General features: G+C 41.2%; 1 protein-coding gene across 2 annotated transcripts in view; it reads right to left on the minus strand.

Annotated features, from left to right (window-relative positions):
- The window catches only part of CBFB (core-binding factor subunit beta), a 39,212-nt gene extending 17,421 nt beyond the window's left edge, over positions 1-21,791 (minus strand). For both annotated transcript variants that reach the window (XM_033069986.1, XM_033069987.1), the window contains exons 1-4: positions 21,688-21,791; positions 21,381-21,467; positions 16,898-17,014; positions 3,249-3,365 (exon numbers count right to left, since the gene is read on the minus strand). In XM_033069986.1, the coding sequence (XP_032925877.1) occupies positions 3,249-3,365; positions 16,898-17,014; positions 21,381-21,467; positions 21,688-21,765 (399 nt within the window). In that variant the 5' untranslated portion in view covers positions 21,766-21,791. The remainder of the gene's footprint in view (positions 1-3,248; positions 3,366-16,897; positions 17,015-21,380; positions 21,468-21,687) is intronic.
- Positions 21,792-23,219: the final 1,428 nt, after the last annotated feature.

The raw sequence follows: 23,219 nt of genomic DNA on the forward strand, positions 1-23,219 counted from the left end.
TTCTCCCTCCTTCCAGCTCTTCAAATATAATTACTACTAACTCTGCTTACAGTTCCCCCATACATGCAAATGTTATTTTAAAGTTGATAATTTTTTTTAAAAGCTGACCTTGACTGTTAGAGGACATAAACATGCAGAGAGCACTACTAAGTTTTAATATACCTGGGGACTAAGCGCATAAATTTTTCAATTTAAGATAAAGCATCTCCAGCCTGAGAAAATGTTAAATTGCCTTTTTTGCCGTGGGCACAATCGTGGGCCCTGGAGCAGCTCTGTGAAATGATGTGAAGGGGCTCCCTCGTGGCCCAAGGCAGGGAAATACAAACAGCTGCCAATCCCAGCCTCTGCCTTTCGCCCTCACTTTCTGGGGACACGGGTGCAATGTTTAAAGCTGCCAACAAGATAATACTGTAACACCATTTATTTTTTTAAGATTCGAATTTTGCCCTTTACAGCCATTTTAATGTTCATACATGGCATAGAAACCAGGGTTAGAGAGTGGAACGTAAGTTTGTTCTTAATAATGCAGAAGGTTAGAGAGAAAACAGATAAGCTCATCTCCCAGATGACTCCAGAAAAGCTGCCTTAGTTTTAGTTTACAAAAGATATCTATGTCTTTGTTACCTTCTTTTTTACATCAGCCTTAAACAGAAGATTCTTTTTTTCCTCAAAGGTTTTTGCATTTTGCCATCATTTAGAATGGTCATGAAATAAAAGGCTGACATACAGCCTTGGATGGAATATTTTAAAGAAATGGTCATAACCAAAAGAAACTAAATTAGAAATTCATGGGAAAAAATCAGTATGTTGGCATCCAGAATGAAGACATGTTGACAGCTGAAACACTGATTTGCTCATGTCTGAGAAAGGGGATAAAAGCATCAGAACTTTTTTTAGTAAAACAAAATCTTGCTCTACTCTTGGTGATACATTATAGCAAATCAACCAACAACTCAACCTTATACAACAAGAGTTTAACAAAGTTTTTTTTAAATGTCACTCAACTCTAGCAATAATAGCCTAGCAAATTCAGCTGTATGACAGCAAATAATTTATACATCTTAGTTTTATTCTATGAAAATGTTCCTGGTATGAATTTACAAAGAAAAATAAGAATAAGTAAAACATGAGCAACAGAATGAGCAATCAACATGACAACAGAACAAAATCAAACCTCCCAGTTCAGAAAATATAAGTTTAAAAGAAATTTAAAAAAGAGAAGCTTACACACACCCACACTTATACATAAATCCTCACAGCAGCCCAGTAGGAAAAGACTTGATGAGATGGCAAGATGCTCTACAACAGAAGATGTGCAAAAGTACTGAAGACAGAAACAGTCTCAACTCAAATATCAAATCCAGGGAAATTTGAGCCCCAAAGAAGGAAGATATTCAAGCATGTATGTACAGCTTTGTGTGTGTTGGTCCATCAATGTCTAAGCAAGCAGTGGAACCAGGGCTTTCAGTAACAAACAGTAAGACCATTTAGTAGCAAGACATGGACAGGTTGTGTATTAAGTGGAAAAAACAAGTAGCTTAACAGGTACAATTAAAATACTTCAATGTCAACACATGTGGCTTTTCTTCCCAAAGTATTTGTTGACCTGGCAGAGGGTAGTATGTTTTCCAAAGTAGGACAGCAAAGAAAAATGTTATTTGATCCCAACATTAGTATGAAGTGGTAAGAGACAGGAAAATGCAAGAGCACTACATTTGCTTAAGACAAGCTTCCAAAAAATGGGGGGGTGTGAAGAACAGCTGGACCTCTCTCAAAGGACAGTGGGTACACAGGCAATACTGTATGAGACACTTAAACCCCTCTGACATCAATGTTATTTTGGGATCAAAGTCAACAGTTCAGCCAACTGCCACTAGCAACAATTCAACAGTTTTAAACAAGGAAGCAGAGTGACAGATACAGGAAAAAGGAAACTGAAGAATGCAAAAGATTGTCCAAATGTTTACAATACTAACACATGTAAGGGTGCAGCTACTCCTGTGTCTGTACAGTTCTTTATGACACTGGGTACCCTTAGGTACCACTACTGTATCAAACAGAATGACCATTGACAACCTCATAGTCACCAAGAATCACAAACTAAAACCAAGTTACACACCTGTAACTGTGTACAAACACCTCTGCAGATCCACACAGTGCAATATCTCCAACTCAGCACCCTGTACTCACAACTCAGGAAAGCACTGACACCTGAGAGCATGCAGACATCCCCTCACACACACAAAGAATAAATCACAACCTCAGTGCACAAACACTTTCTGAAGACAACAAAATGGAATTGTTAAGTGTTCTTAAGAAGCATATACACATTGGGAAACTAAAGTAAACCAAGCACCTGCAAAAACATTTATTGGGAAATTAAGAAGAGAAAAATTAAATCCACAGGTCACCTGACCCCTCTCCTTTTTGGAGGGGTGCCCACTTCAAGGCACTCTCCAGTTCTGGGAAGAGTGACACTGTCTCCTCCTGAGTGCACCTTCCCATCAGCCTGCTCTCAGAAGACAGTTCAGAAGTCCTGTGACTTAGCATTACGTATCAAATTTATTAACTACAGATGAAGAACCTTGGGATTTACATTACCTTCCTCAGGGTTACACACTTGTCCTGGTTGGGTAAGGCATCACAGCCTGAAGGCTGCCTAACCCATGGAGTCCACAGCAGTGACTGCTGGAACTGAGCCACCCAAGTCAGTGACACAGCTTTGCAAGAAGTGAACACACAGCAAAAAGTGGATTTAGAGTTAAAGCTTTGGTCTGTGGCTTTTCTCATGGATTCACAAAGGGTGACAGGGCTATTCTCTCTTTCTAGGCGTCATGAAGGAAGTGTTCAGGGCTGCGACTGTTTCAAAGACACTTTGTGTCAAAGTGTTTCTATTTAATCCCAAACATTGCACATTAACATCACCTCATTAATGGGCAAATTAGTTTCTTAGGTTAGGGAGAGGCAAGGCACAATAGAAGAGTGTTCTTGGTATTTAGGAGGAATCAAAGTTTTGAAATATTTTATTAACAGTGCAAAAATCACTCAAAGTTGTAAACTACAAATTATTCCTGCCTCTAACATTTTGACCTAATGTAGCTAAAGTAGTGTTTTTCTACAACCACATGTTTCTGAACTTCCATACTGCAAGTTTTCTTTGGAGTTGGTACTCAAAGTGAAGGCAAAAACTCTGTTTCCCTGCAGAAGAGCAAACAAATACGTAACTAGCCAAGGGCAGACTGTCTTACCTGTGCTCTCTCTTCATCAAATTCCAGGCAGCCCATACCATCCAGTCTCTGTAGATCTATCCAGCCTTTCCAGATTACACAGACACCATTGAGAATCATAGGTGCCTTCAAGTACACCTGGAATAAAAGCAAAACACATGCTATGAATTTGCAAGCTCTTACACATGTGTCTGCACAATGAAAATACTGATCCAGGAAGCTTCTATATGTATTCTTAGAAGAACATCCAAACCAGCTGGTAACATGAGACTCCATTTAACAGCTTCTACCGCTTCCTTTCCAAGAACTCATTTTAATCAAGTGAGTGCTTTAAGTTTTGCCTACTGTACTGGATGGAATAAATTTAAGCTGTGTTCTCATTTTATAAACTGGCATGCACCAGGATTTAGTTAGCATTCTTACTGCTTGCAGTTAAACTGAGAGTTTTTCTTGTCAGCTCACCTTTGTGCCACAAAGAAAGTGGCATGCTGCCACTCAGGGAGGATCCTACAGCACATCTGAATAATATAAACGAGCACACTCCTTCTTACTCCCAAGAAACACTATATTTTATCCCAATAAATGAATTATTTCAACAAAGACCAAGCACTGGTTTCAGTCCTACTCAAATTTACAAACTACTCAGAGTTCAGTAAAATACACAACATACACATCGTGCTAAAAATAAGGAAGTTTTCCTGTGTCAATTGTAGCATGGGTGAAAGGCTTTTCCAGCTGATGAAAACCCAAGTACAGCACCAATGTGCACTGTGCCTTGTGCTGCAGCATGGAATAATGCACGATCTTAAGGCCCTACATCTAGATAACAGCACACAACATAGTGATGTCACAAGAGAACTTAAAAAGAAGCAAATACAACACTAAAGGAGTTTGACATGTTATACTTAATAATATCAGTCTTAAACAAAACAAAGAGTCACAGCAAAATTACCTGAATTGTACAGAAAAGGAAAAAAGTAAAAATCAACCTTCAATAGTTATTTCAGCCTACTTGGCAAGTCAAAGCCTCTCATGGAACAGGAGTTTGTCTATGTTGAATCACCAGAGAGGCAAACCTACACACACGCCTGCACCCACTTCAGACTGAAAGACTGTTTAGACATTCCACATCCATTTGAGTTTTTTCAGCCTTCAGGAGCAGCTTGGACTCAGCTAGGTAGGGGAACTTTCAGACAGTGCCTCCTCTAACAGTTCTAAATTAATCCTCTGGCAAAGCCTCATCAAAGCGTAATTGATGTTTAGCACTATAACGCGCTTTAAAGCGCCCCCACTGTGCCTGCTTGCTCAGTTCCACGCTTACCAGCTAAGGTCACTCAAGCAAAAAAAGAAAGGGCTTGAGAAGCAGGAGGCACAGAGGAAGGGAAGCCCCCCTCATGCAAAGGCTGTGCTGGCAGAATTAAGCACTGAACAACATGAAAGGCAACCCATGAGCAGAAAAAAGGGAACAAATTACATGAATTGAGCTGACAAACAAGTAATGTTATTTGCCAAAGAAAACAAACATTTGATCTCCAAGCCTGATTTTTACAACTTACCACACTTTGGTATGAAGTGACACAGCTTTAGACCTTTTAATTAGTACAACATGCAGCAGCTCAATAATGAAGCAATAAATGTTATTTGTTTGAGCATATCTTCTTCCCACCAGCACTTCTGCTGCAGGGTCTCTGCTAAGAACACAGTGTGGTTTTCTGTGCCCATCTCAGAAAGTCATCACAGCCTTGTGTGGGGACAGCACACCGTGGGACAGCACACCAGGCACATCTACTGGCCAGTAGCCTCTGCGAGCAGAGGTGTCAGAACCAGCATGAGTAAGATGTGGACTACCAGGAAACCACCTCCCACAGCCCTCATTTCAAGATTAAGCAGTTCAAACACACAAAATACATTGCATCCCTTCAGCACAATCTTCACCCATTCATCTCACAAGAAACAAATGAAGGACACAGCATCCATTTAATAGATTTATTTAATTAGTTAAGAAGTGAAAGACAGTTAAAAGAGGCTATTAGAACTGTCATTCTCTCATAAGGTAAATGAAGAATAATTCAAGAGGGGAAATAAAAAGGCAGTATAAGCTAACCATGAGTCTGTAAAGACAAAAAAGCCCATGCTCTGATGCTGGTTATGTTCTGCAGGAGCAAACAAGCACTTTGCTGATCTTCATTTAGGGTTTACCCCTAACTCAACCTCCCCGTCCTTCAGGCTCACAACAGCAGCCTGAGACATCAAAAGTTACATAGGCCTTCCCACAGATGACAAAACCCAGCTTTCCAAGTTGTCCAGCAATACTTTTTGTTTGTTTCTTTGATAAGGAATATTGTGCTGCCACTAACCTGTTTCAGTGGCTGCTCAACTGCCTTGGTCAGTGCAGCTGCCAGTGCAAACACACAAACTTCCTGCCTCAGTGCAAACAGCAGGGAGCTCAGACATAGCTGCTGAGGGCTCCATACTTCAAATGCATCACCTGGAAGCTTGAGCAGGGCTGCAAATTCTATGAAAGTCTTCATAAGTCAAAGGGGAAACAAGTTGACAGAGCTGATGTGATTCCTGATTCCTACAATCTGCCCTGAGCACGCCAGCCAACAGCTGAGCTGCTGTCACAGCAGCTTGGGAACCTCTGGCACGCAGCCTGACCCTTCCAGATAAAGCAGTCTGCCCTTGCTCCTGAATCTGAGCCCTGGAAGCCTTACACCACAGGATTCAGGAGGTCTTCAAAACTCTGATAAACAAACATTTTTCACTTCTGAAAGCATGAATTCCTTCTCAAGATATTCCAAGTTTTGAAATTACCACGTAATCATTCAAACATAGTAATCATTCATCTTGAAACCCCACAAGCTTATGCAGGAACTTTTCTCTCATTAAAACACAATAATCATACTGGTACTTTTAAATTTATTTTAGAGAAAGGAATTTAAACTCCTTTTCCCCCCTCTCCTCTTTCAGGAAAATGGAAACCACCTAAGATTATAGCCAGAAACGTTTAACCACATATTTCCTTCTTTTCAGATAAAGCCATGTTGGTTCCCTTTCAACTTCTGAACTTAACAGAATTATTAATTACAGCTCTGTCTGTGAACATATTATCTATAATGGCACCTAAAAATCCAGTAAAGTGGTCTTCCAAAACGTTTCTGGATAGTCTGCTCTGAAAATTGCCTCAAGATAGTCACGGTAGGAGACCAAGGGCAAAAGTTGCATTATTTCTAAAAAGACCCAAAATTCCCCCCTCCCTAATATTATAGAAGTAGATAAGAGCATGTCTTTGTTATAACAACTCTTTCAAGGTTTTATTGCTAACCCCAGATTACCTGCATTTAAATCATTTTATAAATCCTCCACACGCCTCTGGGTACTTTTCATAATAATGCCTGGCAGTCAGTGCTGAAAAATTCAAGAGACAGGTGAAAAGCACTACAGAACATAAGGAAGGAGAGGCTGGGAGTCAGGCAATTACCAAATTCATATCCAGTGGACAAATTTAATGCTACCTAAAGAAACACCATTATAGGGACATACAAGAAGAAAAGGTGAATTATGCAGCAGCCTCTTTTCAGAATACAGTCCATCCTATAAAGCAAAGGAAGTATGGCTTTTCTGCCACTGACAGTGGACAGTTGTGCAACTGAGTTAACAATCTTTGTATACATGCTGAAGGATGAGAGTAAGTTCTCTCCCATTTTGCACCCTCATTCCCCACATACTGGCACAGCCAAAGCTTTGTTAGACTAGGAGACCTAGGCAAACAGTCACATACTGAAATATGCAATTTTTGCTAGTTTATAACAGCTGAATTTTTGTTTGGGTGGCTATTACAGAACTAATTTAATCTCAAATAACATCTTCCATTTCAAACTCCTACTAGAGATCAAAGTAGCATTAGAATTTTTAAATGAGAAACATAGACAAGTTACTCTTACATTGAAAACAGGCTTTTGGTATTAGAACAAATATTCTGCTTGCTGACTGAACAAGCAGCAAGAGCAAACACTTATCTCCTGACAGATTATCTGGACAGAGGACAAACAGCACCATAAAGACACACAAACTTGAGAAAGTGCTGCATGAATAGGCTTAGTTGGGCTCTAAGTTGTTGAGCTGTGTTTGTGCTTGGCCTCCCCACTGGCTTGTTCTCAAAGACCTCCGTGCCACACCTTCAACGTTTAGTGTATCTCACCTTCTCTATTGTATTCTTTTGAATAATCTGTTATTTCTTTGCATTTAAATGAGCAATCTCTACTCCAGCTCCAATTAACCAGGAGTTCTCTCTGTTGTTAAAAACAGGCAGGAACATGGCTCTTATAACACCATTTATTCATTCATACTTTGAAATCCAAACTATTTAAATTGAGAACAATTCTCAATTACTTTTTTAAAAGCTACTGTATTTTAGCATAAGACAAAAAAACCTCAGTTTCACATCCTATTTTAGTCATCTAGTAAACCCTTATCTCACAACAGCAGAGTATTTAACTGATCTGCTGGAGGTATGCTATCTGTGTGCTACATCCACACATCCTGCAGTTACAGAAAATGCTCCTTCTCCCTACAGCAACCAAGCCATTTCCTCCCCCGGCGCCTGCACACAGTTCTCACCACCCACCAACTAATGAATCAGCAGGCTCCCAACAGCCAGCACCACCGAGATCAACTTCACCCCCCAGGAAACACCAGTCCCCAGTGAAGTGGTGCAGTCCCCTCCCCTCTGTTTTCATTTTCCCAGCACACTGGAGCAAAATGCATTCTTTCAGAAGAGGCTCAGCTCTGACTCACGCTCTGCCTCATCACGCACACATCTGCCCATTCATAACGGGCTGCCCCTCGCAGCTGAGTCACATCCATCCATCCATTATCCCTCCATCCATCCATCCCACTGCTGATCCCACCTACTCCTGAATCACATCCCAATTTAAACACTTGAACAGCAGTCTCCCTGCTGATTTCATGTGAAACACTGACCACTAAGAAAGAAACAGCTTTGAACACTTACTCCAAGAAAGAGAGATGTTAAATAGGGTAAGGCTAACATAATTTCAGCTTCTCTTAACATTACACACTAGCAAGTAAAAGGAAATAAAGTGTACAAAATGTTTAAATGAGAAATTATGTATTCAACTGTTTCCTTTAACAGCAACAGCATATGATTATATAAACAGTTTCATGAATAAAATGCTGCACAGAGAGCAGCACAACTGCTCTGAAATGTAAAGTTGCATCAGTCCCATCCCTGTGTGCCCCCCAAAATACAGACTCACTTTCATATCACAGAGAAGGATCTCTAGCCTGGCTTTCAAAGAGGGAGCAAAATATGAGAGGAAGCAATCTATGAAATGCAAAAAAAGAAGAAAAAAGCTTTTCTAAAATTTTGCAACAGAGCTTATACACTAAAATCCTCAACTAATTGGGAAACAGAACAGAACAGTAACTTCATTAGTATAGCAACAACTAAAGTTACAGCAAAAGCTGATAACTTCATGCAAGGCTTTACACTACTCTTTCAGATATTGATCATTAGTTTAAAAGAAATTAATGACAAGCAACCAAGTCAGTTTACAGCATTTATCTGACTTTCTAAGGTTAATTCCCATACACTAACCTTGTAACATAATTTAAACTGGAATGAAACAAATAGAAACAGTTGAAAGGAATCCCATTTAGAAAGTGACTATGAGTTAATAGTGCTTTTAATTTGGATCAATCCTTCTGTCTCATCCCTCAAAACATATTATTCTTTCTTCAAACACACAAAGAAAATGTCTTCTGTTTTGAAAACTACATCTCAGAATTTCTCCCATTATGTGAGAATGACGTTTTGTTAAAATTCAAACCTTACACTCTTCTGCAAAAATGTACGGGAATTGATACTTTCTGACAAAACAAGAGCCTTCCCTAAACACTTGTGCATAGATGACCCAATTGTGGCTTTCAAGATGAATAGAGGTTCAAGTTCCTCAAAGGTGGCACCTATGGCACAGCTGTAGCACACCACCAGGCCCTTGCTGTTTCCTGAGCAGCTGCCAAGGTGGGACTCCTGGCCCAGGGACACCTCCTTGGGCCCAGCACCATCATTTCTCTGCCTGACACATGTTCCTCCAGCTCTGCTTCCTTGTGATCACACAGACACATTTCACTTGCAGTTGAGGAAAGAATGCACTCCAATGCACAACTAGAAAAACACCTCAGAATATAGGACAAGTTTCAACTGCACAGCAAAACCTGATGGTCAGACATTACTTTGTTCAATTTTAAAGTATGCTTCTGTAAGTCACCAGGTTTCATTACAAATATCAGTAAACACTGAGATGCAACATAATCCACTTTTACAATTCTATGTAGCAAAAATACCCATGCACAGACTCCCTTCAAAAATATCTTTGTAAGTAGTATCAGAGTTGTGACAAAAGCCTTTCTCAATATGCTTTGTGTACTACTGAAATACCACAGTGATGGGGTTCGGTTTCTAAAATATCAAAAAAGAATGGCTGAAAAATCTTGCTTACCTTACTGGAGAGGCAAAATTCAAAACTCCCTTGTAGAAAACCTGCTGTTTTTATGGTTTTTTGGTTGGTTGCATTTGCTAGGTTTTTTTCTGCATAGTTAAGCTAACTATGTAATCATGACTCCTTTTCAAAAGTAGATCGATGTTTCATTAAATTATGCAGGTTGCTATTTCACTTAACTAAAACCCAATTCTATAACTAAGAACAGATATGAAGCAGTAAGGATGTCAGAACAAATGTGATTAAAATCTGAGGAGCATTTTATTCCTGGATTAAGATCACTGGCCAGGACTTATGCTTAGAAGCCCACACAGAAAAACAGTAAAATGCTACTGCACAGAAATTATACTCATCATCTAATAACCAAGTCTCCAGATACAGTTCATTCCAAAATACTGCAATTTCTTGACTAAGCAGAAAACATGAACCAGACTTGACCAAAACCACCAAAAAAAAAAAAAAAAAACCAATACAAAGCACAAAGTAGACAGCTTCTAGTTTCCACATTGTCACTACAGAAGGGACTAATGCCTCCCAAAGAGAAATGCATCTCATGCTCAGGCTCTATCCATTTGCCTTCTAAAGACAAAACCAACCACAGAGTTGGAACTGAAAATCAACAAAAATGCAAGGAGCATAACAAGAAAAATCTGAAAGGCAAATATGTGCTGGGGTTTTCCCCTGTGAAACTTTACAGGGTCTTTCAGCAGCCTATCTTTATGCTAGATTCTACATGGGAATGATGGCTGGATTTTAAACCTACGCTCTCTTTTAATGGGGAGGGCATGCATTGAAAAAAGACACATTTTTTTCTTGCAACAATTAAAAAGAATAGTGTTTTTGTAGCAAAACATCACCAGGAGATGGTTGCTGGTTTTGCTGCTCCACGTACACATGCATGCTTCTGCTCACAAACCCAGTAACTAACAGACACACAGTTTTCTGCCACATTAACAGAGTATTTTCCAGACAAACTTCAAAATTTGTTGTGAAATTTGTCTTTTCAAGCCTTCAGAAAATCACATAGTAAAAAGCAGTTACAACTAGCAACTGCAACAGAGGATTACAAGGAGAGGTTTAACTAAAACACATCACTTTTACACCACGCTACCTGAGGGCAAATAAACAGCTTAATCCTCTACTTTGGGATTGAATATTCAAAACATAAAATGCAAGCATGCTCAACTATACAAAAAAGAAGTTATCTGATTTTTCAATATGGGCAAGCAACTAATAAAAACATCCAGGAACTGACCCAAGCAAGAGAGGGGCAAGAAAAGCTGCTTCTTCTACCCTTTGGCTTTCATTGCCTTCTTGAGCACTCCAACAGCCTCACCCTTCCCCTTAAGCAGGATTCAAGACTGGAAAAACTGTTCAAACATTTGCTCAACAAGTAGGGCTGCATCAAGACTTAAAATAATGTGAGTAGTTTTTTGTCTTTTGTATACTATAACAATTATTCAGCTTTCATCATTCACTAAAATTTCATAGTGTCATCATTATTCTGTAGAAAACTATCAGCTTCTGCAGAGAACATCCTTAGCAATGACTGGAAATTTTCTTTAACAGAGTAACATCAAACTTGCAATTATGCAAGCTAATGAGCTCATTTCATTACTTGTGCTTTGGACAATAAAGCTTCAAGAACCATTTCAGTAACTTTCAGAAAAATGACAGTTTCTTGAAGCAAATGTTTCATCATTTTATTGATTTTTTTCTTATTTTTAATATGAATTAAGTGATTTTCAGAAAGAAGCAGACATTCTCAACAATGACCGTCTTACTTTTCTCATTCATTTATAAGAAGAGGAGAGAAGCATAATATTAGCAACTTTACTTAGTGAGTGGAGACTGATAGGCAAACAAGAAAATTCAATAATCCAAATGTCTGGATTTCTTCCAGCTGCAGAGATCTCGAGTACTGCTTTCATCCACACAGCACTCATCTGTCCTTATATATAGCTGTTTCCTAAATGCAAAATTTAGCTCACTACCTCCAGTTTTGTTCCTCTTCTGGGAAACTTTAGGATGATGACATGGGTATATTTGAAATCTTGTCTACACAACTCTAACGAGTGCATTTAAGCCACTGGAAAGAGTTCAAGGCAGCATGACTGAATAACTGCTTTTAGAATACATAATAAAAGCTAAGCAGAAGCAGGTTTACTGACAGCAGACCTTAAGTACTTGCACAGCCGTGCTGAAGCACTGCTTCCCAAGCCTTGTTCCAAAATGGCATCGGCACTGCCTGCACCGTAAGGCAGGGACGCGCTGCGGGCAGAACCAAACGCACTTGGAGGATGAGGGGTGAAAGGATTCCAGGGGAAAGGTTGTGGATCCTCATCACATGAGAGGTGCCTGGGGTGACTCACACTCCAGTGGTGGAGGGCACTCCATGATAAATCACTCTGCAGGAACAACTGTCCAAACCCAGCCAGTGGCTGCCTGCCAGCACAACGTGTCCAGTCTATGTCCTCTAAAGGTTTCCCTTCCCAAAATCCAACTTCCTTTCACACTGTGTTCACAGTGGATATGCACATAGAGGCATCTCCTAATTGTGAGGTAAAGTGAAGCACAGGTACACTATGACTGTGGCTTCCAAGGGAGTTTGGATTAAACAGCTCTCCAACAGCAAGTCATAATGAACAATTTCAAGTATCCAGACAAAAAAAAGAGAAAAAGTTTCACACTCTTCTGAAGCAAAAATGGGTTTAGGCACATAAATAAAGGATGTTGCGGAAAAAAAAAGAATAGAAAGAAAAAGAAACTGAGGCACAAACACAATAATAAATTATAGAATCACAGGCATCTATAGAAAACCAATATTTTACTCAAACCATACAGATGATCCTGGATGAAAACTGATCAAGCGGATCATCAAGAAATGTGGATTCTTCTCATTCACCAAGCCTTTACAGGACTCCCATCAAGCAATTCCAAGGGAAAAAAAAAAAAAAAAAAAAAAAAAAAAAAAAAAAAAAAAACAAAACCCCAAGCTGTTTAGTCAGGCTGGGTACAAACTGCATATACCACCAAACCCATTTGCCTGCTCTGAGAATAACCACACACTGACCTTGTTTAAAGCTCACAGAAAAGTCCAAAAAAGATCAAAAGCAACAACAGTGATGTGGGTTTCATCGGGACAGCACCACTTCCCTTGGCTGGAGCAGGCAAAAGTACCTTAAAGGCTCTGAGCACACAGCCAGTGAGGCAGCTGATGTCCCTTCACTGGCCACCTGCTGCTCCTCACAGAAGAATCTCTCCCAGCTACCACAAGGTTTTGGGGTCATCAGACCCTCAAAAGTACGAGTAAGAGGATAAGAATTGTTTAAGGCTGCTCAGGAAAGGTGGAAAGCTGGTTCTATTGGCTGCCATTTGAATAGGTGTTGTATTTTAATAGAAACTACTTTTCATTACACTTCTGTTTCTGCTGTAACACCTGCAGCATAACAAAGATCTGTTTTTTTTAATAGTCACCCAAGCTGTTAACACCAACTTAGAACAAAATAAAATCTAGTTACGACAAAAAACTGTGCAAGTAGAAACTCAGCATGTCTATGAAGAAAACTGAAAATCTTCACTTATGGCTAGAACAAAGTTAATGATTAGAAATCCTAGCTACATCACATGTGGCACAGCAGGCAATCTGAATCAATTTAAATCATGTCTGATGTGCTCTCCTCCAAAGCTGCAGAGTTCACAGTGCATTAGAGTGAAACAAACCCGTGTGGAAGACTCTGGTTTACGAGCAGCTGCCACCAAAGAACAGACAGGAAGTAAAGCTGCATTAGAAAGAGATAGAGAATTGTATTATAAAGGGGAGGGGAAGTAAAACAACTTCAGACTTCATCAGTGATTGGTATTTGAACAGTAAAAAAGAGTTCCTGAGAACTAATGGTTTTTTAAATAAGAAAGAGTGGAACTAAAGAAACATCTTGAATAAGAAATGAAAACTGGGGATATCCTCTTACTCTAAGAAGTATACAAAATGAAGCAAAGAAAGTTGACCACACAATTCTTAACAAAACAAAGGGACTTTGAAAAAGATTGGATTTTAAAAAAACACTGAAGTCCATACACAGCTTAGCCTTAAGTTTGCATGTCATCGGTACAAAACTGAAATAAAAATTACAGAACTTCATTAATCACAGTAAAACTAGTCTAAGTCATTAATGATACCAGAAAACCAAGGCAAAAATAAAGCTCTCAATTTAATTGCAAGGTTTAATTATCCAATATTTCAGGCAATACATTAGACTACTACACTGCCTGTCTTTCAATGTCTTAAGATCTATTCATTTATTCTTTATCAAAAAGCAAATTAAAAGCCCCCTGGAAATTAGCTGACAACACAGAGGACCAGAGAGGCTTGGTGTGGTTCAGCTCCCCAGAAACAGCACACACTGCATCTGATGCACCCCACACAATTACAATGAAATACTATGTTCTATCATTTTTACGATCTAGGGACCTATTTTTAGTGCTGCTTTTTCTTCTGCTATGACAAACCTGAAAAATTGCTCAAATACAAAATTAAATTTGCTGCAGGTCAATGACAGCACAGAATGTTAAAGTGATCTCAAAAAAAAAATGTTAAACTTGAGTTTAAAATGAGTAGAAACATTAAGTGCACCCTGAGCCATCCAATTCTTGGATTAATGAAGACAGGGCATCCACCAGAGGCCTACCCACCCATTGTGAACATCAGATGCATCAAATTAAAAGGCAAATTAGGCATATAAAAAAACTCCCTCAGTTAAGAAATACCAGATTGAAAAACCTCAAGCCTATGAAGTATGCATTTGCAGAATCCCAACTTTAACAAGAGTGTTGCTCTTTCTAAAATTCAATCATTTAAGCAGCAATCCCAGCAGATGCTACACTGGTAGCTTTGTCAATCTGTGTACAAAACTTCAGCACAATAGTGACATACTTCAAATCTGGATAAACTATTTTGGGCCATCATTGTTTAGCCAAACACCAAAGCAGAATTCCAGAATAAAAATATTCTAATGTTGGTAAGTTTATCTACGTTCTAGATCTCAAACTAATGCCTAAGATAATTATTAACTGACAGCTTCCCCCATAGTCTTTTTTTATTCATATAATTAAAAACATGCCTTGCTGGCATAAATCCAGTGATGAACAAACACACATTATGCACTGCCTGAAGAATCAAAGCTCATAAAACAATGTTGCACAGAGCTACAAAAATCACATGGTTTTAAGAGACTGCTGAAGCCTGTGAAAAACTCTTAATTAAACCAAATGACAAAAATCTAGGGAGAACAAAAATCTCAGACAATTCATATGAAACTCTTAACTGTTTCTGTTGATAACATAAAACACTCTCCCACTCTGCTCATTCCTCTGCTCCAATCATGGGAGTGGTTTACTTTCAGAGAATTTTAATTCTGTGCAGAGCAAGCCTGCATTCATGTGTGATTTACACAAGTAAGGGCTGATTAGAACAGTGAATTTGTGATTTGTTCATACCAGAGCATAACATTAATCCCATCTATCTGATTGTCCACCTCTAGCCTCATTCAGATGAATTCTTCTAAACATTTCAGTGAAGCAGTCTAGAATTTACAGTAAACACACATAAAAGAAGGAGTGGCACTCATTAATGAGGCTCATGTTCTATTTTAATATACAGCATACCTACCATGCTCTTACATGATTAAGACAACACAAGAAAATGGATGAAGCAGTTCAGTACTTTAAGAATTCATTCAGAGAAAACAAAGTTAAAAAAAAATCATAGGAGTAAATAAAATTAGTTTTGAACTGGCAAGAAGAGAGACTTCAGTCTTCTTACACATTACAAGAAAAATTCCTCATTCAATTGTGAGCCAGAATCAATATTTTTCAGTAAGAGCCAGATTCAATTCAGTTTCCTTAGCAAAGCAGTCAGTACCCAGACAGCCAACTTCACTTCTCCCCCAATTTGTCAAACTTCTGCAAGCCTCACAGGACTAAATGGAAAACAATTTTTTCCAAAAAAACCTCATTAACTTGAATTCCACATACCATAACTGCCCTCAGGAATTTTTTTTTCTTCCAATCAAGTTTTCCCACTATAGGAAATATTTATCTTCCACCTAGCAGCATTTAAAAGACCCAATATGCCATTAAACCTGAATATGCTTCAAGTATTTCCTCCAGCCTGGTAGGTTTGGTAGCATTAGCTGTTTCTTGTTACAAGGGTAGGGGAAAAAATTAGGCAAAAGGAAGGATTTTGTAGTCCATTAAAAGTTTTTAAAAATAAAAGAAAAATACAAAAATTAGCCTGAAACAGAAAAACAATGAGGGCTTAAAGTGCTGGTCTAAACCCACTGAGCTCTGAAGAAAGTCTCCTATTGAATTCAGTGATCTTTGGATCACTCCCAAAGCACCTACAGGAGCACAGATAACAGACAGCATCTATATTTTAAAGGTATTTTTTTCCTGTAAAACAAAACCAGCTGTGGGTGATTTCAGTAACTTTATTCTGATGAGACTAAGCAAGGTTTCTGACTTTAAATCTAATACAGCTTCACAGTAACCATCACTGTCACTAGGGAATTTGAGCTTTCAATATCAGTCTATGGGACAACCACCTCAGAAAAAAGAGATTCAGAAATCAATTCTGAAAGCAATGACGCTTCTGTATTATAGCTGATGGTGAAACTGAGAAAAAGCTTCATTCCACTTAGATCACACTGACTTGCTGTACCAACTGGCAGCCAAAGACAATATGAAATAACCTGGTGAAAGCGCAAATTTTCATTAATCTACCACAATTCATTGGCCAAAGTCTAATTTCTGAACCACTTCAGAAGCACCTACACAACACCATATTTAGACTGCTCCCCAAAATTTTATCATAGCACAACAGTAGTAGTAGTTCTGTTCTTCAAAATAATACAAAGCCACCAGTACTGCCCACGTTTCCCAATTCTTCCTTTGCCTAAACATTAGCATGCTTTAAAACAAAGCAATATTTTATCTTAGCAGCTTTCACCTGTACTCACATCACTACCTACCTGCATGGAGATGGGAAATATTAGAAACACCACATTGTACGTGCAGTCCATACCAGTAAGACCATAAGCACAACAACAACAAAAAAAATTCTTTCAGTTTCAACAATTTCCTCCTTACCTTGCCTCCTTCTCTCTCAAAGTCGACATATTCTCGGGTCGGTGTCTGTCGCTGCTCCCCCTGCCAGCTGGCCGGAAAAAACTGGAGAGACAGATTGGTTCCTGTGGCCACAAAAGCCTTTTAGAAAAATCAATACAAACAGGATCAGGGAGCAAGACATTACATAAATTATGCAGGCAGTCATTTATTTTTACATCAGTTTATGTCTTAAGCCAGGCAGCATAGAGAATACTTAAAGTCAAAAACATGCACTCATCATTTTTCTTAAGTATTAAGTTACAAACATCTGATTCCATTTTGACAACATTTGCCATTGGCTGCTTCGGATAGAAAATACAACATGGAATCAATACTTCTTTCAAATCAGTTTTGCTGACATTAGAATCTGTCCTTTCAGTTCTGTCTGGATACCCTGCACCAACTTAGTACCTGCAACATTAAAAACTGCCCATGCTTTTCAAAGAGGTTGCAGATCTCTAAAAGGACTGCTGAAGGAAAATTAACTCCTTACACCCACTGCTAAGGACAACTTTTTTCAAAAGAAAAGGATTTGTTTCCTTTCATAATCTACTTGTACTTAGATAGACACTTAACTGAAGCATAGATATTCCTATTTTATCTACTGGCATGCAGCATCAATACACAGTTCAATCAAGCTTCACAGGACAAAGTCCACATTAAGACACCAGTGATACCCACACCAGCAGATGTTGTGTCAGTGAGAAAAGGCAACTGTAGGAATTCCTCTCAGCTGCAGCCCTTTGTAAAATCTTTAAAGGAACTGGCTTAAACCCATTAGAAAAAGCATGCATTGCTTTCAAGCAAACAATTTTCTACAATTTTAAATGAAAATGGGATTCAGTTTTCTTTCTAATCTCCCTGTATTTGTTAGTATATCTTAACTCCAAGCTATGATGAGTACAGCAATTCCTAGACATGAAATAAAAAATTATTTTTGCAAGCAGAAGTCAGATTGACACTATTTATACTCTTCTCTGATACAGGTGAGCTTGTTGTCCTGTGAGGATGTGAATACTCACACAGACTCACAGCATATCATTCTTCTCAAAATCCCATGGTTAAACATAACTTGTTTATCAAATGGCAGCATTTATTACCAGCATCACTTAAATTTAAACGGTCATTAACCTAGAATATAGTTTTTTCTTAAAAGCTATACAACTACTACTTCAACAGTTGGAATTTCCTGATAAGCAGATTTCTTTCAAGCAATCCAGAATTCAGCTACTTCTTGGTATAACTGTACAGCTACCTGTGACACTATAGCTACATATTGTTCAAGATGGTTCTAGTCATGGACTGCAACACTGTCACAGGATTAATACCTCCCATTTTGAAAGTAGAAGTGCTTTGTCTTGGTTCTTCCCCCTCCACCAAGGGAGACTAATGCTCCACAAGCAGTTTTGGTTCCAGGCTATCCTTAAAGACAGATTTCTAATTTTTTTTTTTTTTTTGCTGTTGTTTTTGTTTGTTTTGTCTCCTGTAAGCACATTCTCAATGTCATTAAAATTAACAAATCAGTCCTAGAAATGCCAGAAGAATACTGTGTTGTGCATTAATATTTGTTTCCAAAGACAAACATTTTAATCATAACAGAAGCTTCATCAAGGATACATTTGCACAAATAGGAGGCATCAAATCTGTCAGAGCTGCACACTATCACTATCAGGTTCACTACTTTCTATTATCTCTTTGCTTTTCTAAGTGATGCTACTCAAGTATCAACAAAAAAATTACACCTGTCTCCAAACATTTGTGACTCTGAGTCTTCATCACTTAACCTGCTCCAGAACTGTTCTCCTACCTCCAAGCATCTTTAGTAAATATGTGTTTGATACTCCTTAACTTATGCATTTAAAATATCGAGTGAGATCTTTGAGAGTAAATCAGCTGACCACTGAAGCCTTATGGACCAGTCCAGTTCTGGTACTGGGTCAAAAGGACTGTACTTGCTTTCTGGAAAACCAGCAAGACAGTGAAGTGCCCATACCTTCCTGCTGCCACCCCTAATGTGTGCTAGAGGGCCATGAAAAATGAGGGAAAAAGATCAGAGAAACGAAGAAGATAAAAGTACACAAATTCCACATCCTCATAGAGTCAGGCAAGCACCATTTAAACCATAAAAAGCTATGTAGATATTTGTTCTCTGGATTTTTGAAGCCTGTTCCCTCCCTTTGAAGACACAAAACCATCCAGTTAGACTACCCATATGCTTCTCAAATCAAATCATAGGTCAATGCTGAAAATCTCGAGAACAGTCCTACCAATAACCACACAAGACTACATGGAAGCCATTAATTTCCATCAAATAACAAAACACATAAAAAACAACACTGATGATTTAAAAAAATTCACACCACTAGTTTGGTTTTAAACTTTAAAGTAAGAAAATTACAGTTTTGTCTGCAGAGTCTTTCAAAGCCCAGTCTGAAAAGCTACCAAGACATTTATGTCATGAATTTTGTGAAAAGCTTATCAGGTAGTACAAGGGCAACCTGACCCACACACAGACAATATAAATACAAGTACCTTCCAAAGGAAACCAAACACTTGAGGTTATTTAAGCTATCAAAGCATTACCAGTAAATGTGAAATCTTATTTAATACACTTCACAGTTACTTCTCAGTAATACTGATAATTATTTCCTTTATTCAATCAAGAGCTATTTGACACACGTAACCAACAACCTACTGCCAGTTCTACATTAAATCCCTGAGCTGTTCTCTGGGGTTTTTTCCTACTTCAAAATATGTAAGGTCATTTGCAAAGGCTCCCTTTGGAGATAAAAGAATAAATCCTTGATGTCTGGAAAAACATTCAAGACTTAAAAAAAAAAAAAGTAAAATTACCAGCTCTTTTTAGCATCAGTCATTACACACTACATTTCTAAATAAACCTGACTACTCGTGCCCTGTTCACAAAACAAAACCAGATGTTTCAGATGAAGAAATATAGAGCCTGTTTTATAATTAAGTAGAGTGAAAATATGTAGAACATGCATCACTGGTTGCTTCCAAGGGATGAAGTTCTGGCAAAAAAAGGGCAGCAGCAGGCTCAGAAGCACAAAGGTGAAACTACAACGATTTCCCATTTATATAAAAACTGCATAGGCTGCATAGGAAAGCTAGTTATAAGTTACATGACTTTTTTTTAAGGAGGTATTTGGGTATATTATGTACTTTCACCTGTACAGGAATTTTCAATGCTAGCAAACCAGGTCTTCCTTACCTACCATTGTTTCCCTGGTGTTTCCTTAAAGGAAGCAAACATGCACAAAGAAAAATTAATGTTAAAAAAAGAGTAAAAATAAGAACCTGTCTACAGGGGGCCTCTTATAAAATAAAATTACAGGTTCTAACACAAAAGATAAACAGGGAGAAGATTCAGCTAAAATAAAGTTACTCAGTAAAAGGTAACCGTATTCTTGAGTGCACATCCTTTTACTGACAGAAACAAATGAACAAGATCAGTTACAGTAACTGGCATTCATGTATTTTTGGATGTGCATAAGAGTAATTGCATTGTACATAAGAATAATTGCATTGTGAACTGACTAGCAGTATGTACACCACGTGAAATTAAAGAATGCCCATAAACCAAACTTGGTGGAAGTGGGGCTTATTTTCTACTTCACCTTGTCTTTCACTATATACTGGAAATGAAAAAGAGGTTACTTCTGCATTTTAATTGTAGAGCTACAAACTTAACAATGCTACAAAATATTAATCCTACAGAAGCAACCTGGAGCAGAAATCAAACCAGGAAATAAGGAGTCAGTTCTTGACTACTCCAAGCCATACTTCATCTCACTTCTTATTTCAGAGGGCGACAGCAGTCTGCAACTAATCTTAATGAATGAGAAAAACGGAGCTGAAGTTGCAAGTTTCAAAGCCTAATTTTAAAAGCGTTTGATTTACTCCACAACTACATCAAACGGCTCACTCAGAACTTCAGCTAGCGCCTTCTGAACAATGTTACTCATTTCTCAAAGCTACTGTTTCCGGAAAAAAGAAAAAAAAAAAGGGGAAAAAAACCAACTAAAGGTTAAAAAAAGCTGAATATTAAATTAGCAGCTCGTAGCCGTAGCACGTGCCCGGGGAAGGAGCGCAGCCCGTTCCCACTGCCGGGGGTTTTCCTTCCTTCCCTGTCACCGCGGCGCTCCAGACAAGCACGGTCCCCGCTCGGGAGCGAGCCGACACCTCGGAGCGGAAAAGCGCCGTTCCTACGGCGGACAGAAACGCTGCCCGTTCACCAAAGCCTCCCTTCCCTCGGCGTCTGAGAGGCGGCCGATGTCATCCCGCTCCTTAAGGAAAACTCTCCCTCACGGCCGGCCCCGAGCCTTCGGGCTTGGGCACCGCGCAGCGCTCGCTGCCCCGGCGGCTTCCCCCAAACTTTTACTGCGGAGCCAAGCGCGGCCCGGCCCGGTGCCGGCGGCCCCGCGGGGAGCGCGGCGCCACTTACGATCTCGGAGCGGCCGTCGCGGCAGGCGTTCTGGAAGCGGGCCTGCCTCTCCTCGTGCGGCCGGTCCCTGAAGCCGGTGTATTTAATCTGCGGGGAACAGGGCGCGCAATCAGGAGGGGCCAATCCCGGCGATAAGGGGGCAGCGGAGTGCACTGACTGCGCCTCCCCGCGCCGCCGGCTCGGCTCCCGCCGCGGCTGAGGGGAGGTGCGGGGCAGCCCCGGCCCCTCCGCGGCCCGCGGAAACTTTCCCCACGGCAGGCGGAGGGAAGGAGGGAGAGAAGGGGGAGCCCCGCCGCCGCCGCCTCACCTCGCACTCGCGGCTCAGCTTCCTGAAGAACTCCTCGTTCTCGAACTTGCTCCGCTGGTCGGGGACAACCCGCGGCATGGTGGTGGGGCCGCCGCCGCCGGCTGCCCTCCTTCCTTCCCTCCCGCCCTCCCGCCCGCCCCGCGCTGTCCCAGCCCCAGCGCTCGCCTCGCCCTTTGTTAGCCCCCGCCGGCGGCGCCCCCCCTTCCCTCCTCCCGTCCCTCCTCCTCCCGCGGCGCACGCAGAGCAGCCGCAGCCGCCGCCGGAGCTCGATGCTGCCGCTGCCGCCGCCGCCCGCTCCCGCCCCCAGCCCGCTCCCTCCCCTCCGACTTCCTCCCGGCTCGTAAACTCGGCCGAACAGCCGCGCCATTCACAACTCCGCCGCCGCCGCCGCGCATGCGCCCCGCGAGGCGGGAAGCGGACGAGGGGTGACTCAGAGCCCCCTCCGCGTCCTTCGGCCCGCGCTGTCTCGCCCGCGGCGGGGCCGCTCCGCTCGCTGCCCCCGTGTCACCCCTGCCCCCGTCACCGCGACTCGGCGCTTTCCGCCTCCCCGCTGCCAGGGTAGCAGCCCCAGCGCTGCGGCGGGCGGGGAGCGGCCGCCCCCCGCGCCCCGGTGGCGATGGGCAGCGCTCCCCTCACGGCAGGGACCCGCAGCTGCCCCGCCGGCCCGTTCGGGTGGGAGCCGGCGGCGGCCGCGTCGTGCCCCCCGCCCCGAGGGTGGCGGTGAGGATGGGGCAGGTGGGAGAGGACAGCGCTGCCTCGCACCTCGTCTGGCTCTGGCCAGCGTGAGGGCCGGAGGAGCCCGGGGGTGGCCCCAGGGCCCGCCGCTCTCTCGCTGTGTCCCACACGCCCTGCATCCCCCAGCCGGCCCCGCCGCACTGCCCGGGCACGGCCTGTGCCCGAGGGGAGCAGCAGCGCCCATCACCACCTCAGGATGTGGCTCGGTGTCTTGAAGTCGTGGTGTCAGTCTAGAGCAAAACCAAAACCCAGCACTTCGCTGCACCAGTGCTTGAAAAGTTCATTTTCATGCTAGAAACACAGCAGCCTGAACTCTTGATTCTTCATGAGCAGGCATTTTACAGGAGCTAATTCAATCAAGGAGCACTGCAGGACATATATCACCTGTCCCTAAATCCATTTTTTCATGCGCATCTAGGTTATACCTCAATTCTTCATTGCAGTCTGCAACTTGTGAGGGAAGTGGAGAGGCAAGCACCTCTCTTGTCTCTGGCAGTTAATGACAGGACCCAAGGCAATGGCCTGAAGTTGTGTTGGAGGAGGTTTAGGCTGGCTATCAGAAAAAGGTTTTTCACCCAGAGGGTGGTTGGGCACTGGCACAGCCTGCCCAAGAAAGTGGCCGTATCACCAACAGTGACAGAGTTCAAGAAGCATTTGGGCAACGTTCTCAGGCACGTGGTGTGTCTCTTGGGGATGTCCTGTGCAGTTGTAAGGGTTGGATTTTATGTTCCTTGTGGGTCCCTTCCAACTCAGTATTCTGGGATTTTTTTTTCCTACTACCCCAGGTTTTTAGCAGC

Source organism: Catharus ustulatus, chromosome 11, assembly GCF_009819885.2.
Source record: "Catharus ustulatus isolate bCatUst1 chromosome 11, bCatUst1.pri.v2, whole genome shotgun sequence".
Classification (NCBI taxonomy): Eukaryota; Metazoa; Chordata; class Aves; order Passeriformes; family Turdidae; genus Catharus; species Catharus ustulatus.